The 18331-nt window shown below is 38.1% G+C and overlaps 1 protein-coding gene across 6 annotated transcripts in view; it reads left to right on the top strand.

The window, feature by feature from the left end:
• The window catches only part of SEPTIN10 (septin 10), a 28474-nt gene extending 13513 nt beyond the window's left edge, over window positions 1-14961 (top strand). For 2 of the 6 annotated variants that reach the window (XM_032184371.1, XM_032184377.1), the window contains exons 6-10: window positions 701-797; window positions 1370-1538; window positions 9478-9610; window positions 12312-12502; window positions 12981-13156. In XM_032184371.1, the coding sequence (XP_032040262.1) occupies window positions 701-797; window positions 1370-1538; window positions 9478-9610; window positions 12312-12502; window positions 12981-13101 (711 nt within the window). In that variant the 3' untranslated portion in view covers window positions 13102-13156. Of the gene's footprint in view, window positions 1-700; window positions 798-1369; window positions 1539-9477; window positions 9611-12311; window positions 12503-12980; window positions 13157-14090 lie in introns of those variants that run through there. The other 4 variants (XM_032184404.1, XM_032184394.1, XM_032184387.1 and 1 more) reach the window with 3 other exon arrangements.
• Window positions 14962-18331: the final 3370 nt, after the last annotated feature.

Below are 18331 nucleotides of genomic sequence, written 5' to 3'. Positions count from 1 at the left end.
GTTTTTTATTAGGTCAGTTTTAGCAGGTCGGCACCCAGACAGGCAGCACCCAGTCCTGTATTTCTGGTCACTTGGCAGAGCCCATAGCAGTAACAGCATCTCAGGTCCAGACCTGTGATTGTCTCCTGGCTGATGCTGCTGATTCAAGCTCTGGTTGGGTACAAATGAGAGTGGCAGAGACATTTATTTACTGGTGATGCTCTTCCTGATTCAGCCTGGGATGGTGTTGGCCTACTTTGCTGTAAGGGCAGACCTGCTGGGTCAGGTTCCACCTGTTGTCCACCAGGATCTCCATGTCTGTTTCTGCCAAGAGGCTTTCCAGACAGGCAGCTCTCAGCATCTGCTGGAGCATGGGGTTGTTCCTGAGGAACAAGACTTGGCATTTCCTTTGCTTGAACATCACCAGGTTCCTGTCAGCCCATTTCTCCAGCCTGACGGGTTCCTCCGAATGGCAGCACAGCCGTCTGGTCTACCAGTCACTCCTCCTGGCTTTGTCAGTGTAACTTTTGAATGAGTGGGTTGCCTAGCAAAGAAGATCCCTTCAAAGTTTGAAGGGTTTGGCTCAAAACTGCCTTCTTCTGAAATGGTGTTGTGTCGTGTGTCCATCGTTCCCCCCCCCAGTTTATTTTCAAAGTGTTTGCTTTTCAGTTCTGACCTAAGAACATGGAGAGATAAGGCCGTGTCGGTGTGACTTTTACAGGGTCACTTGCCATTTGCTGTAGTAGGAAGCACAGAAGAGGTGAAAATTGGAAACAAAATGGTGAAAGCTCGTCAGTACCCTTGGGGCATCGTACAAGGTAACTGAATTCTCAAAGGTGTTTTTATGTTTTTATATATTTTTTTTATTTTTAAATTGTAGAATTCACTAATTTTAAAAGTGGCTGTTATTAGCCACTCATGTCATACAGATTGTATTTTGAGTAAACAGTTTAGGGAATTTAGTAATTAATATTTAATTACAGTAACTGGTGGTAGTTTCAACACTGATGCATCCCTGGAATCAAGTTGTGAGGTGGTATGTGTAATATTTAGGTAGGTTAGTATTGTGGCAGTGCCACCAGTGCTACCAAATGTTAAAATTTCATAGTTGCCAGAACAGAAGAGGAAAAAAGAGAGAAATTTGATTGTTGTTCAATTCAAATGGGAAATCAGGACATATTGGAACATGTTTACTGGTACTTACAGTTAGTGTTTCAATGTCTGTATTAGAAATTACAGGGAAGTCTAAGAGGTACAACAAATAGAGGTACCTTTTCCTGGAAGTATAGCTAGTAAACAAAATAAAAGGATCTCAATGCTATTTAAAATACATATTGATAATTTATATACTTGTATGTAATAATTACATTTCCCTCTTGTAACTGATTAGTGGAAAATGAGAACCACTGTGACTTTGTGAAGCTTCGTGAGATGCTTATTTGCACAAATATGGAAGACTTAAGAGAGCAGACTCATGCACGCCACTATGAGCGGTACAGGCGCTGCAGACTGGAGGAGATGGGCTTCAGAGACATTGGCCCTGAGAACAAACCAGTAAGGTAAAGGATTTTCGTGTACAGCACTGGCTTTCAGCTTTCATTCACTTTGCATTTGACTGTATCAATGCAATGCAGAACAAGGTTCATACTTGGTCTTCTAAGAGGTTAATACATACAAGGTTCATACAGTCCCTCTAAGAAAGAGAGTTTTTATGTATTTGTTTATTTTTTAATTGTAGTAAGTACATACATGTTCATTCAGTTGTCTTCACGGAGCAGGATATGGGATTATATGAGCATTGCTTTTACAGACGTATGAGCTAGTTGTATTTCTGAAACATATCTGTTATAGTAAACGTGAGGATTTTAATTTTCAGCATGGAGGATGTTCATTTTCCTCAGGTACATACACCTTACGCCTTTTAAAATATTTTCACTGTACATTAGAATGCTGTTTTACTTTTTCTCTTGCGAATGTCTGATTCCGAGCAATGGTTTGGTTGGACTCAAAATTCAAAAGGAAATGAACCAAAAACGTTTGCAAAATCATTGGTTACACCGTTGACTTCCCACATTATCTGCAGTAATAACAAGTGTCTAGCCTTTTCAGGTCAAGAAGTCTCTTGCTAGCCTATAGGAAGTTATTAGAGGATTAGGGGTTAGAGACACTTGGTTGTTTCATGTAGTAAAACTTTTTACAATCTCTATATCCAGTTTGTTTAATCTTTTATTTCAATTTCTGTCATCTCCCTTTTCCTTTTCCAACTTCCTTTGGTCATTTTATATGTAGGACTGTATTTTGCAAGTATGCCAGTTGTTAGCATGCTGATAGGGAAAAGCTGATGCTTCAGAAGTCTTCAAAGTCTTCATAATTTAGCAAAATGGTATTATTGCATAGTTATTTTGGAAAATACCCACTTAAACAAGACATGAAAACAAAATACTGATTTGCATTAAAAACAGTTTCTAGTGCTTTGAACCAGCAGGTTTTTTTACTTGTTTTACTTAGTGATCCAGACTGTCTTTACCCATTCTGTTCTGGTAAAAATGGATAGCTTCCCTCCAAATCACTGTTTTTAGTGGCTTAAATTCTTTGCTTTCACCTCTACTTCATGCAGAAGTTGTAAAGCAGTTGTAATTACTGTAACTCATAGTGTGTTGCAGCATTTTTTTCGCTTTGACTAGATCTAATTTATACATTTTTCAAAGAATTATAAATAAGAGTAATGTCGTCAAGGAATCGTCACTGGACTTAAGAAGGGAACAAATCCTTTTCATGAATGGAGGACCAAAGGTGACTGAGATTTAAAGCCCACTGAAATTGACCATAAACATGTCTTTGGGTTTAAGAACATACACTAACAGCTGATATCTTACTTGCTTTATCCAGGGAAAGCCTTTCTATAGCTGTGTTTATAGCAGTATTGACTGCAGTACCTTTTGCTTTCCTGAACTTGAATTTCACAGTGTACAGCCATCTCAAGATAAGCGTTCTTAAATTATAAAAAATAACATGTACATTAAAGTACATTTTATGCCACAAATTCAAAAATTGTCTTTGCGACACCCCTAAGCAGTTGGCACTTTGTTTACAGTATAAAGTGGCAGGTTTGTATCAGAATGTCATAGTAGTTTACACATCAGAAGCTGGTTTAGAAATAAATTCCTTCATGGAGTTAGAGAAAAGCTGAGTTCCCTCTCGTGTGTTGGTTTTTATGTAGGGCTCGCTATACATCAGTTTATTGAGAATGTTGGGGCAAGGCAGTGCTCTTAAGAAATTAGTTTTGGTGAAACGTATCTGTTGAAAATGTCGTTGTTTTGGAAGGATGAGAATAAACATGGCATAAGAATCTAGAAAAATTAACTTTTTCCCAGACTTACTGAGACAGGAAGAAACAAGTGGGACTGGATTGAGGATGTGTGGCATAGTGAATGGCATTGAGGTCTGACAGAAGGCATTTGGTCTTCTGGGAGAGAAGCTTTATGATACCAAGAAAGCGAAGAGAATGCAGAGGATCTGTCTGTGGTGTGATTAGCAGACTAACATAGCCTAAGGTGCTTTATGGAGCTACCAATGAAACCTTCAAGTGTGGTATCCTCAGCGGTGTGATAGAAAATGTCTCTTTCCACAGAGGAAGTTCAGTGGTTCCCATTTTGCTGACTTCTGGATTTCAGTATCTTTCAGGATAGGGACTATCATGTTATTGTAAGCAAATATGTACTATTGAACTCAATATTTATCTTATCTGTCCTCAAATATATTTACAATGTATGTATGGATTCTAAGAGCTTTAAAGTCTAGTTAATACACATAGCAGTGCATAACTGATTTTTAGAATTCCACGTCTCTTGTATACATAATGGTCTAAATACATGTTGAAAAGTTGTATTTTATGCCTGTGATGTTGCTGCTTACATGCTAAATTTGGTCATCTGATTGGGTTGTTTTATGTAAATTTAGAAAATTTCTGCTAGACTTGGGGAATTGTTTTGGCAGCACTGGTGTTTGTAGCATTTGAGTAGCTAACATGCCCTACGTTTTTGCATATTGTGAAAAAAAATACTTGTGGAGTTTCGGTACAACTCTTTTGGATTTAAAAGTAAAATAGTAATTTATTCATCCAAAACTGTATGCCAGTGCAACGCAAAACCAGTAATTCTTGGATTTTCAGGTACCTTGTGAGATAAGTTACAGACAGACGTCTGTAAAGCTTTTTGGTCCTACATGTGGAAAAAAAAAAGTTGCCAAGCTTTACTTTTCATGGGATGCTTGAAGTCTTTTATGTCCAGATGTATATCATATTTTCATGAAAGATGTGGAAAAAGATGTTTTCAGGATGCAATTGAAAATATATTTGCACCCTTATTTTTAGGTGTGAGGAGGGAAAATAAAGTCAGGAGCAGTCTGAACTGACTGTCTGGTGTACACTCTTAAAAATAACAAATCCATAATTCTATTTTTTTTTGTGTGTGTGAATTTGTGTCATACTAACTTTTGTTTATTTGCAACTGCATTCTAAAAATTAACTTATTTGTTAACCAGATTCCATGGAAATTAAAATTTGCACTATGTCAGTCTCTCTCTAATAACTTCTGAACCTGCTGTCCATTTTCCAGCTTCAGTTGGGTGCTAGTATTGGATGCTTCCAGGGGATTATCCAATTGATATTCTCACTGCAGGAAAAAATAAGACCTTGGATCTTGTCAGATGTCTTATGGAATTATTGGGAACTTGGCAGTATTGTAATACTACGAGAGGGTAATAGGTGATTCGGAAATACCTAAGAATAGTGCATGTGAAAGATCCATGAGGCTACTCACAATACCTAGGAAATCTGAAGGGATACTAATTATATAGTTAAAAAGGTGTAAAGATGTAGGTAGGACCTTAGAATCATTGCAGGAATAGTAGAATATAAAATATCATCCGTCAGAATGTAGGCTATTAATTTTGCTGCTTTCAGGACACCTTGCTTATACTGGGATTTTTTCGAACCATTATATATTCAACTTAATGAATCAAATTCATATACTTTGCAAAAACAACAGGCAAAACTTTTTTTTTTTTTTTTTTTTTAATGAAGAATTCAGTCATTTAGTGGGTATTATTCCAAAAGGTCATAAGAATTCCAGTCACATATTTACCATATCAGATTAAATTACAATATATGGTAAACCATTTTAAAAATTAACAATCCATCATATGATGCATCCCATCTAAGGCTAAACATAGTAATGTAGATATAATTTGGTTTCTGATCCATGAAAAGCAGCCAGTCAGCAACGAGCTTGGAAAGCATGTTACTGCAAAATTTGTGTAATGAAGTGAATGGATGGCAGAATACTTGGGGGATGATTTACGCATTTTGTGCATAACTTGATGGATGTAAAATCTAGGAATTTCTTCTATTATCGTCTTTTAATATGTAGGAAGGTTTGTGTTTCTTTGATCATGCTGGAATATAAAGAAAGACGTGTGTGTGTATGAATATATATGTGCCTAGGAAGCTTAGATGTTTGCAAGGGAGGAGAGGCTTACTACTGTTTAGAATTTGGACATTTTGTAAATCCATTTTTTAATCTAAGCTGTGTTGCCTAAGGGACGTGCTAGTGTTTAAAAAAGAAAAACGATATGCATGGGTCTACTGAAAAAAAGCCAATGATTGATATTCAGACTGTATGCTTGCGTGTTTGGATTCTCTGATATTAATTATTTTCTGTTTTAGTTGTTTTTCTGTGTTCAAGAGTACAATCTGTCCATTTTAAATGTCTCAGTTTCTCAGTATGTGAGCAACCATCTATATTTTGTGCTTTACTCCTCCCTAAAACTGGAATATTTGGACCTAGCAGTTCCCCAACAAAAACATGTTGATTTTCAGTCTGTTTTGAGGATGATGAGAGAAAAACAGGAAGGATTCAATCACATGAGTAAGTTCATGTGGAGAGGAAAATTGATATGATTCTAGCCGTATTTTCTATGTGGTGCTTAGGGATGTGATTTAGTGGGTGGTATTGGTGGTAGAGGGATGGTTGAACCAGATGATCTTGGAGGGCTTTTCCAACCCTAATGATTCTGTGATTCTAGGAAAGGAAACCACCATATTTGAAAGGCCATCAGTCTTCTTCCTCGAGAAGTCTCTTGGGAATGGAGATCATCTGACCAGCTGTTGATGTTTGCATTTGAGCTAAACATTTTATCTTCCTTATGGCAACACTGAACCCCATCTAAAATACACGCTTTTCAAGTCCCTATTGGGAAAACAGTAATATTTTGACCTACCACATCCTAAGTATTGCTTTATATCAACACAGGTCATCCACTGAGTCAAGGGCCTCCTAACAGTACCTGCCACTAGTTAACTTTTTAGTTGATTTTTTTTTCTAGTTAATTTTTTTTTTTTCTGGTATACTTTAACTGATACTGGAACTCTACACAGAACGTTCCAAGTGCATTTTTCAAAATTGACAATTATTGACAATTATTTTAAATGAACAAACTGTAAAACATTGGTTGAGTATCTCTGTTATCCAAAGCTCACAAAGCACACAACAGTTGTGTTCCACCGAGAGCTGAATTCGCTTCGGTTAGAGTCTTTATTTATGAACAGATCATGTCTGATTTGCATCTTTATCTTTAGGCATCTATGTTCTAAGTCTTACACAGATAGGAAAACTGTATGTCACAGCTTTGCTTCTGTAGAAAGGTAGGTGGTAGCGCTGTTACGAGCTATGTAATGGGTTAGTAAGGCGTATGCTTTCTTCACAAACAGGGGGTAGCGTATAAAATTATAGGGGTCCAACCAAGAAGAGTGAGAGGATACATGAATTTGTTTGCCATAATGTGCTGTATGAGAAACAGTGAGACCAATCTTCAGGTAAACTGAAAAGTGTTTCACTGCAAGTAGTGTATGTGCTAACGTTGAAAAGATCCTGTTGGCTTAAAATCTGGTGAGCTATTTCCACCTCCCATCCCTGCTGCTAAAACCAAAGACTCTTTAGGTCTTTATCTTGCTGACATGCCAAACACAAGGTTCTTTAATTTTCTCGGTGCTTTCCAAAACAATTCAGTTGAGGAGGAGGGGGATTTAAAAGTATATTTTTCTTTCTCATATGCTTTGAACATGTAATTTGATTATTTAGTAAATCCAGAGTCTGCAATGTTAAGATGTTACTAATATCATGGCAGCTCCTTTACTGATTTTACCTGATAAGCTAGCTTAGACTGAGTCTAAAAATGTGCACATACTGAAATAAAGGTGCAATTGCAGCATGTTGCTTTTTTTTTCTTTCTTTTTTTTTTTTTTCTTTATTGCACTTGAAAGCAGTCTGTTTGCTAGCAGAACTGACACATAGTGAGACTTAGCATTTGAATATCCAGTACTGAGGCTTTATTGTTAGTGCATATGCTGTCTAAACTCAAAGATAGTGTGAATTAATATACCTGTGTGAAAACCATGCCCTTGTTTTCAAGTAGTAGATACAACTTCAGGATGACCTAAATTAGTTCACAGCTGATTTAAAAAACAAAACAGAAAGTTGTTCTTCTGAACCTGCTTAGTTGCGATTTGTGGCTCAAATAATGTAGGGTAGGAAACGTGCTTTGACTTTGTAATCATAGAAAACGTTAAGGCTGCATGTGCTATTTCAAGATGATTTCTGCCTCTCTTTGTTTATATTTTTAATAAAACTATGTAACTTGGGGATTAGGAAATTGTCCGGTCATCATAAGTTTAAATAAATAAGAGATATTTCATCTTGCTGTTGCTCCAAATTATTAAGCTTTTAGATGTCCTGTTTCATAAGTCCTTCTATTTAAGAACCCTTTCCATAAAAATTGTAAAAAAAAATAAAGAATGAGACTTAAAAATGGGTACAAAAGTGTGTGTATAATGCATTTAAATTTAAATTAATATATTAATACTATAAAGCAGTTAAAAGTATTTTATATTTTTATGTATAAAACATATATTTACATCAGAATGAAAGACATGAGATGCCTGGCAAAGGAATAGCAACTCAAGATAACTGAGAAAGGCTGACTAGTCAGCCTTCAGGAAGTGTTGAATGCTATACAAGAATAGCCCCAGAATAAAGAGAATATTATCAATATTTTGATGCTTTTGTAAGCCCTACAAGGCACTGAGGAGAGCCTTTTGGTTTTATAATAACAATCACAGCTCTGATCCACCAGTTCTGCTTTTGTGGAATTGTGATTTGAAGAAGTTGTGTGGTAAATGTTTTGTTGGAGGACTTGCATCACTACATAGGCATGCTTTTCAAATGTAGCCTGCTCTTTGGGGTATGAATTACATCTGTACACAGGCTGTATTCTTTTTTACCCGAGAAGAACAACTTGCCTGTCTCCACAGTGCTGATAGAAAGTTGTGGTGGGTACCTAGAAAATACCAAATCTGTGGTAGTATTTGTATAAATTATCAACACATTTTAATGTGCTATGATATGCTTTGATACAAAAGAAGTTTCTCAATTTCAAGTGCCTGTTTTTCAAAGGAAAGAAAATTGTCTTGCATGTTGGTGTCTAGTAGAGTAAGTTTAGAAAAAAAATGGAAGAAAGGAATAAGATACTGAAAATATGCACTGATGTCATTGTGAGACCTCTCCATTATTTTTCAATGGTCTTGGGAATCTGGAGAGGTCCCAGTTGACTGGAAGCTGGCAGGTGTTGTCCCAGTTTTCAAGAACAGCAAGAAAGAAGATCCTGGTAATCACAGGCTGGTCAGTCTAAACTTCAGTGCCTGTTAAAATTATGGAGAAGGTTATTCTGGGAGTTTCCAAAAAACACTTGAAAGACAACGCAGTCCTTGGTCACAGCCAGCACAGGTTTACAAGGGGAAAGTCCTGTTTAACAAACCTAATTTCCTTTTATAAGAAGGTTACCCATCTAGTTGACCAAGGGAAGCCAGTTGATGTAATCTTTTTGGAATTCAGCAGAGCTTTTGGTACTGTTTCTGACAGCATCCTTCTGGACAAAACGTCCAGCATACGGCTAGACAAGTGCATAATATGATGTGTGAATAACCAGTGTGCTGTGTTAATGCTCTAGATGTGTTGTTTTTGTAACATCCTATTTAAAGACTGAGGTTTTAATGTTGGCAGAAGTTTGGGGGGATTTTTCTGGCAATTTTAGTGCCTTTATTAATAAGTAACTTCAAGAAAAAGATTATTCATGTTGGAGGCAGAAAGCTCTAACACTCCAGTCTTTTAGAACACGAGTTTCCTAACATGCTTTATTTACTTTGTAATATCAAGTGCCCTGGAGCTGTTAGCTTAAATAATTTGATGTAGGGATGTTTCCTTAGGAAAGTTTCCTACTGAAATAAACTTCCTATTGAAGTTTGTTTATGAATTTTTACTTGGAGAACTGTGGTAGTTATTATTTCAGATGAATATGAGTTGCTTAAATCGTGTTCCTGATTGTTCGTTCTCCAGATTGAGTAAAGAGCTATGCCAGAGACTTGCTAACATTTTTGGACTTCAGTCTGCAGGAAGCCTATGAGGCAAAGAGACATGAGTTCTACCTTGAGCTGCAAAGAAAAGAGGAGGAGATGAGACAACACTTTGTGCAGAGAGTGAAGGAGAAAGAAACAGTATTGAAAGAAGCAGAGCAAGAAGTAAGCATGCCTATCTGTCTCAAGTTTGTTTGCTGTGATTTGTTCTTAGCAAAATCACGAGTTGACCTTTATAATTGTCTAATATTTAGGTGGCAGTAATACTTCAAATCAAAAGTAGATTGATTACACAGATTAGATTAGCAGATTGACACTTACTTGCTAGTCTAATCAGTCTTTTTGGGGGTGAGAGAGTTCATGATCTGTAAGTTTTGGTGGACAGCTGGGAACAAGTCAGTAGAGTAGGAAGAAATATGGTGACGTAAAGGAGTGATGAATATAATGGTTATGTGTGTCAGTAAAGTAGGCGCTTTGCAGGCATAGGTGCTGGAAGAATAGGCTGCATACTAGGGCCTCTAAAAATCACATTTTGGCAATTCACAATGGTTAACCATGGCCTAGTCACTATTGTATCATGCAATTGCAATTTTTTTGTACATTGTGGTAGAAATGAGTTCAGTGGTGAGGTTTTAAGCAGAAAAGACTACCATAACAGCTGTTGTCTGAGTGTTAAAATACGATAGTAGATGGATTAAATTGTGGTAAGTTTTGAAAATAGGGGAAAGGGTCTTATTTAGTGCTTTGGAAGGTGCTAGTCAATTTATGTACCTTACTCCGGGTGTAAGGTCATCGTGTCAGTAATCTAAAGATACGCTTTACAGAATCATTTCACTGTAAAACTGAGATTTCAGGAAAAAAAAATCCCATGGGTTGTTTTTCATCTCAGATAGTAGGGCATGTATGCTTGCATGACCTCCAGGTTCAGTTACTTAATATATTCTCAACCAGCACCTTGAGAGGTTTGAAAGCGTTGTTTTTTTTTTTTTTTTTTTTTTGCTTGTTTGTTTTGTTTTTAAATCTGCTTCCAATTACCTTCAGAGTTTTAGCAGGGAATGAAAAAATCAATATATTACAACTTCTAGATCCCTGTCTAATGTCAAATACCTGGAATTTAGCAAAATACCTGGAATTTAGCAATGTGGAACATTGCTTGAATATGTTGTTGAAGATTTAGTTCTGTTAAACTGCACCAGCCAAACAGGATCTTCTGATCTACTTTCTGCCAGACTCTGTCATGGTCATATGTATTTGTATTCAAACAGTGGTTTAATTGAAATTGGAAATCTGTTTGCTTATTAATGTTCTTTTCCGTACCTCGGTCTCTCAGCAAAGATGCAGCACTTTTTTTTTTGCATGATGTTCAGATGCACATTTTAAATACGAGGAGTATTTTTGTTTTCTGAACCTGTTAAATCCTCTGTGCTCTGGGTGGAGGAAAAAAATCAGGCTCAATCCTTCTGAGCACAAGGCTATGCAGTTGGAATAATATTTGGCTGTGTTCCAGATAGGCTCAGCTAGGTCTTGCACAGTGTCTGTGATACCTTTTGATATTTTCCCTTCTATGCTTTCTACCATGCAGTGTCTGTGAGCTCTGCATACTGCCATCAAATTATGGATATTAGTTTTCCCAGTTCCTGATGCAAGAAAATGATAATGCAGTCACTTCTAAAGGACACGTGTGGTATCCTCTCGCTGCTTGCTCTCCCAGAAGCATGTATGTGTGTATGGAAATGAAAGAAAAGCAGGAGTTTCTCTTGTACCTGAGAGTGCTTTCATGTCCTTCATTTAGAAGAAACTTGTAGTCACAGTGTGCAGCATTACTGCTCCTGAGTGGTACAAGTAAGCTTAGGACTGCTTAGGACCTTATCTTTGCTGTGGGGAAAGCTAACTCCATCCCGGCCAGACCTGGTACAGCAATGCATCTGATTAACTTTGTAATTAAATAAATAACAAAAGGATACATACATACATACACGTGTTTATAAAATCTGACAGCTCTGCTATATAGGATAGGCAAAAGTCTGCAGCTGTGCATGTCGATTGTAAACGTTCAGTCTTTTCAGCTGGATCAGAGATACAACGCAGTTGAAATCCAGGGGTATTTTGGTAGGGTTGCAGTTTTCAGCCAGATCAGCATCTTGATCCAGCTGGTCACAAGGATACCAAAGCAGGATTTTAGGTGAGCGTGGGGGGTAGATGGGAGGTGAGGAAGTGAGGCATGCAGCACCCTGTGGTTATCATGCACAGCTACACAGTGTATTTCAGCTGATCCAGTACATCCCAAGAGCAGGATCCATTAACACATCAAAAGAACAATCAGAGAGTTATTGCTGCAGAAAAGCAGTTAACTGCTGACAGCTCACAAGAAACTCTCCCAACCAGATATATCGTGTGTGTACATATTAATATATACATGTAATTAATAAACATTTTAAAATACATACCTGCATAGCTAAAGTTTGTGTGGTTTCTTGTGCATCTGTTTATAGGGAAGCAGATTTTGCCTGACCCATCCTCATTTAACAGTTTTGTTGATGATTGTTTCCTATCTAAAGAACTCCTTATTTTTGATCTAATAAAGGTATATCCCGTAGTAAATCTAACACTTGATGCCTTCCATGGTTTTCACCCCATACTTTGTATGCAGTCACCTGGCATCTAGGTGAACAATCTGATCTAAAAGATTATTCTTCTGGTTTGTTGATGTTTAGTCTTCTCAGTTTTGGGAAAAAACTGCAATTTTGTGTGACTTGCAATGCAAGCTGAGGTAGCTTTTATTGTTTAATTGCTGTGCATTTGTTTTGTGATATCCCCACCTTGTGTTACGAGTTGGAAATGCATTTTTTGTGCTTTCTCTAAACAGATACAGAGTAAATTTGATCGTCTTATGCTAATGCATCAAGAAGAGAAACTGAAATTAGAGAAAAAGAAAAAAGCTCTAGAAGATGACATGGCTATGTTTAATAAGAAGAAAGCTAATGCTGAATTACTCCAAGCACAAGCGTTTGTCTCTACTCCTGTTGTTAGTCTGAAGAGAGACAAGGACCGCAAGAAGTAAGTGCTGATGCTAGTCGTCAGAAAAGGCAATAAAAAATGCTTTACATGTCACTTTTATAACACAACTTTTAGTAATCTTTTAGAAAAGATACAAGTGTGCTCCTATTCTGTTATGTGCTAAGAAGATAGAAGTGTGTAAAGTACTATCATGCTTGGATCTCTGGCTCTAAGATTAACATTTAGAGTAATTGCTGTATATTCTATGAGTTTTCCTTTTTTTTTTTTTCTTTCCCCCCATTAAGGGAACAAGGTTTTCGACTTGAACTCCTGTGCTTTGATATCAGAAATGAAGAAACTGTGAATGTTCAAGAACAGAGCGAGAGGGAGAAGTTAGAGAGGGAGAGAAATTCACCCAGGGAATTCCAGAAATAGTATTTGATTGCAGCACTCAGGTTTTGAATGTAGCGTATGTTAGTTGTATGAAGCTGTCCAACTGCTGTTGTCCCATAACACTAGATGTGTCTTCCTCTTGCAGACTTTTGAGAGGAGAGCTTGATAAAATTGGCTGTAAAATTACACCAAGTGCGGAGTATGACCTGATGCACATCTCAGTTTCAGAGCATATTGATGTTTCTTCCCTCTCCACCAAAAAATAAAGGCTTGAACAAACTGAGATTTTAGAAAGACATTTGAAGGTAGTCTCCAGAACAACATGCTCATCTTCATAAATAGACATTAAATAAAGTAACAAAAACAAGAGATGTTGTCAATTAATTTATTATTTTCTGATCCTGATAGGTTACAACTTTACTGCGGATAAAATCTGGTTGCTTAATGTCTTGTTACAATTGAAAGCAGATTTTATTGTACACAAGTTATGCATAACTGCTAGATTATGAAAAACTTCAGGAGCTACATAGATGCACTTACTGCCACAAATATCAGCAGGACAGCTTTGACATTTCTGGGATGTACACTTTTGGTTTGCCCCCCCCCCCCCCCTTTTTTTTTTAAATTTTGAGTAATATTACTAAGTTCTTACTAAGTTCCTTTTCCAAGACTTCTTTTTTGTAGAATCATAGAAGGGCTTGGGTGGGTTGGAAAGGATCTTAAAGATCATGTAATTCCACCCCCCTGCCATGGGCAGGGACACCTCCCACCAGCCCAGGCTGCCCACAGCCCCATCCAGCCTGGCCTTGAGCACCTCCAGGGATGGGGCAGCCACAGCTTCTCTGGGCAACCTGTGCCAGGGCCTCACCACGCTCTTGGTGAGCAATCTCTTCCTAATATGTAATCTAAATCTCCCCTCTTTTAGTTTAAAACCATTCCCCCTTGTCCTGTCATTGCCTGCCTGAGCAAAAAGATGCTCTTCATCCTTTTTATAAGCCCCCTTTAAGTAATGAAAAGGTGCAGTGAGGTCTTCCTGGAGCCTTCTCATCTTCAGGCTGAGCACCCCCAGCTCTCTCAGCATGTCTTCATGGGAGAAATTGGAATATGTGAAAGTGGAACCATTGGTAACATCAGTCAATATGTGTACTGTTGCGATTAATTCTCAAGTTGAGAAGTTTTTCAGATTTGTTTTCTCTGTTTCAGCTTTATTTCTTCAGAGTATGGTACAGTTCATACGCCTGGTTTTGTTTTGCAGTTCCGGCTTTATGTGATGCTGCTGATAGAAGAAGCAATATTGATAATGTCTCTTGAGGAAGCTGTGATTCACAGTGTGCTTTGGAGGTGAAGGAGTTGCAGTTTCTTGCTAAAGGAATTGGAGAATCTCTCTTGTTGCCACAGGCTACAAGAGAAGAATTTTTAAACACGATCCACATGCATACGGTGTGGGAATTACTGTCAATGTCACCGTGGACTTTATAGGATGTGTCTGCCTTGATGGGCACTTAATTTACCTACGTGGCCAACCTGCATTCATTTTAAGTGCGTTGTACCAAAGAAAATGCGCAAGCCATGAAGAGTTCCATTCATAATATGAATGCTGTAGTACAAAAGTATTCAGTGAATATATCTACTATAACCTTTCTAAAGAATTATTTTCTAAAGAGTTATTATTTCATACGGTTTGGTAGATTAGTCTACTAAATACTATTTAATACAATTGCTGTCATAGTGCAACCATTTACCGATTCTGCTGACTGGTTTATTTATAGGCTTTTATGTAGCACTGTCTTTTTTTTCCAATATAACCTTTGTAATCAAAACTTACTGAGATATTTTTGCAATCCTGCCCTGTTGCATGCTATTTTATCTGACATTACTAATGACTTGGAAAGTACCTACAACTTCTTGTTGCTTGTGACTGGTGTTCAGTTACAACAACAGAGATGAAGCTTTACAAAAGCAACTTCAAGAGCTTCAGGTTAAAACAAGTTTCAAACGTTTTTGTATTTTCAGTAGTTGTAACTAATGGGAAATGTTCTCTAAGGGGTGACGTTCTCTGAAGGTGTTTTGTATGACTTCTAAGAAACGAAATGCTAAGTTCATAGAAATAAAATACTTTGCTTAAATGCTTGTGTTGTTTATTTTCCTCTCCCTCCCTTGTTATTAAAACCAAGGAGTCAGATTCCACATTCATCTGGAAAAGCATAAATGCATTGCATCTGTTTAAAATATCTTAAGTCATGTATTGATTGGAAAAACTAGGTGAGTGTGAATGCTGTGTTGGACAGGCGATACAACTTGTCATATACCACTGTACTTAAGATTTGTCTAGTTTATTCACAGGGTGTTCCCCATAAGATGTTTTTTCTTCAGTTCCATAGCAGTAGGAAGGAATATATGGTATGTAAACCTTTAATTGGCCAGGAAAGGCTCAAACAGCTAATTCAGCCAGTTCCACAGCCAAAGCAGCCTGTAACATAGGAGGGAAAGGTTAAGAGGAACTAAGCCAGCATCTAACTGGCACTTCTTTCGTGAGAAGAAAACTGGGCCTGCGTTTGTTGCTTGATTGCTCCTTCCTGAGCAGATTTAGCATGATGACAGGTTGTACTTTTTGTTTGGTTTTGTGCCACTGACTTGGCCGTTTGCATCTGCCTGATGGGAAGCACGGCTCTTCGTGAGCATTGCAAAACTGCATCGAGAGGTGGACTTTGCTGGCTGTGGTGGGGCCACTTTGCTGGGGACGACGCTGGAGATGGTGAAGCAGTTTGCCCTCAGTAGCTCTGTGCCTGGCCAGTGCTGTGCTGTGATGGCTGGGGACTGAATAATGCTTTGTGATACCAGGACTGGTTTATGCTGGGGTGCATGTGTTAGCCTGGGGGGTCCACGTGGGCCCTGCAGGACTCGGCAGCAAAACAGAACTGGTGCAAGCACCTGCGTGGGGCTCTGCAACAGGCAGCAATTGAAGGGACTTGGTTAGTTCAATTGTAGCACAGGGTGATCTCAGATAAAAATTTTTTTTTTTTTCTTTCTTTCTTTTTTTTTTTCTTTCTTTCTTTTTTTTTTTTTTTTAATGAGATTCATTCCAGTGATGGAGAGTCACCTGTAGGTGCAGGGAATTCCATAATCATTTTGTGTGAGTTACCCTAAAGATTAGATAGCAGATAAGCACACGAGTGCACGTCACAACCTGACAGTCGAGTGGAGTTCAAGGCACGACAAAGGAACAGCTAGCAGCAGCTCCCGAAAAGGGAGAATTAATAGTGGTAATAAATAATAAAAATTAAAAATGTTTCACTGTAGCTTACGTTAGCTATGTGCTTTTAAATGAACACTTCTGAGAGGTTTATCTTGCAGATAAAATGCTTTCAGTACTTTAATAAAAGGTCTCTATTGTTACAGATCCTGTAGTTGCTACTGTGATATCCATTCCCTTGCAAAACCTTTACCTTTTTAGAGCCCTTCCATATATGCTTGGTGTATTTGTTCTTAACTACATCTTTAAATAGCTTTACCATGAGAAATGGTAAAAGGATTCATTAATGTTTTTATCTTCATCTCCTTCTGCTAACAGGGTAGCGTTGCCAACATATTTGATGACAGAAACATTTTGAGTCGTGCTGTGGAAATAGAAATAGACAGCTCTTCCAAAATTAAGCGTGTTGTGGACTTTCCTGGCTCATTCTAAATTACGGAAACATGAACCTTTTCCATAACAGTAGCAACATCATTTCTGTATAGAAAGGACAATAAAAGAAAAATGACCGCTTTTCAAGACCATTGTGAAAGATTTGCAGAAAATATTTTGGTGTAATTCAGCCAGGCCAATTACCCGTTAGGATTTTTATAAGGTACCGAGGCACCCGTCTCTTCTTATTTTCCTGTATATATTTTTTAAATCTAGACCTTTTTGTCAAAGTAGCAAAGCACTGCAAGGTAGAGATGCTTTCAGGATGTTAAACCAGGAAAAAGGCTTCAGCACTACTCTCACTAGGGTGCGCTCGAAGGACATCACTTCCATTTTCGTCAGCTATGACTAGCAAATTGAGCACATGCTGAACCGAAGAGGGTTAAAGTACTGAAAATAAGCATTTCCTAGCGTGCTTTATAATCTTACAACTTCATTTTGATAAATTTACTATGACCTCTGTTTCGTGTAGCTAGAGACAAAGCAAGAATTGACCTAAGGTCCGGCAATGTTGAGTTCTGCTCCTGGATGTTTGGGATTTCCCTCAAGTGTCAAAGGTATTTTAACTCACCTCAGTCACATCTTAGCCTTCAGCTGTGTGTGTGTATAAATATATATATTATTTTTCATTTTGTGAGGGCTTATTTTTTTTACATTCTCTTGATTTGAAAGCTTTCTGTTGTACCAAAGTGTTTACAGATTGCCAAAGATCCTGGTTAATTGCTCAAAGTGTCATCCCCTATGTCATCTGCACGGCTAGAAAAGCCCAAGCTGTGTCTCATTGCTGTCACACAAGATATTTAAGGGTGACTGGGGGTAGAAACAGTCAGCATGGATTCACAAAGGGGAAATCATGCTTGACTGACCTGATAGCCTACAACAAAATCAGTGGGTGAAGTAAGAGCTGTGAGTGTTATTTATTTCAGCTTCAGCAAGCCTTTCAGAGCTGTCTCCTGTAACATCCCTGTAGGTAACCTGATGAAGTACCCGTTAAAGTGGACTGAAAAGAGTGGTCCCCAGGATTTGAGATCCCTGATTAATAGGTTAAAGGTTTGGGTTGGAAGGGACCTTAGAGATCACCCAGTTCCAACCCCCTGCCATGGGCAGGGATGCCTTCGACTTACAATCAGTGTTACTACAGCAGTTCTGTGTGCTTGAGGAATTGGATCTGTAGTCTTTGAGGTTTGGCAGCGTAGAGGTTCTTGCTTTTCTGGGGGAACGTGACGATCCCGGTGCAGTTTGGGAGAACCAGCTGGGCTGTCCTGATGAGGTGTGCGAACAGCTGGAGAGGTGAGAAATGCCAAACTATGTCACGACCTCCTCTCCAGTGTGTGTTAGCCCCCCTGTCATTCTGTTAAACACTCGTCTGGCTTACAAACCCCGGCGAAGGATTCTTACTAGCTGCCATCTAGAAAGGCAGCAGGTGAGGCTGATGAACTGTACTGAGGAGTACGAAACACAGATGCTGTTTTATGGCCGTGTTCACAGTCGATGAATGACATCCAAGCTTTGCTCCAAGGTCAAATCGTTCTATACCCCTAATAATTTAAAATGTACAAATGCACAACGCAAATGTATATATGTGAGAAATAACTTCACTGCCTGTCTGGATGGAGTTTGAGATTGGAGTGTTTGTTTTGTCTCTGAAGTTACAGAAGCTTTTTTTGCTAATATTGGCTTCTCAGAGGAAAAATAATCTTAGGCAAGTTGGAGTACCTTCTGAGTGCTTCTCAGTCTTTGATATATTCATTTGCACAAAATATATTCAAAAATGGGAAGGTGCTACTGACATTTACAGATGGAAAATGAAA

Source organism: Aythya fuligula, chromosome 1 (assembly GCF_009819795.1).
Source record: "Aythya fuligula isolate bAytFul2 chromosome 1, bAytFul2.pri, whole genome shotgun sequence".
NCBI classification, from domain to species: Eukaryota; Metazoa; Chordata; class Aves; order Anseriformes; family Anatidae; genus Aythya; species Aythya fuligula.
Note: the sequence above shows the minus strand (reverse complement) of the source record. Positions and strands in the feature narration are given on the sequence as shown.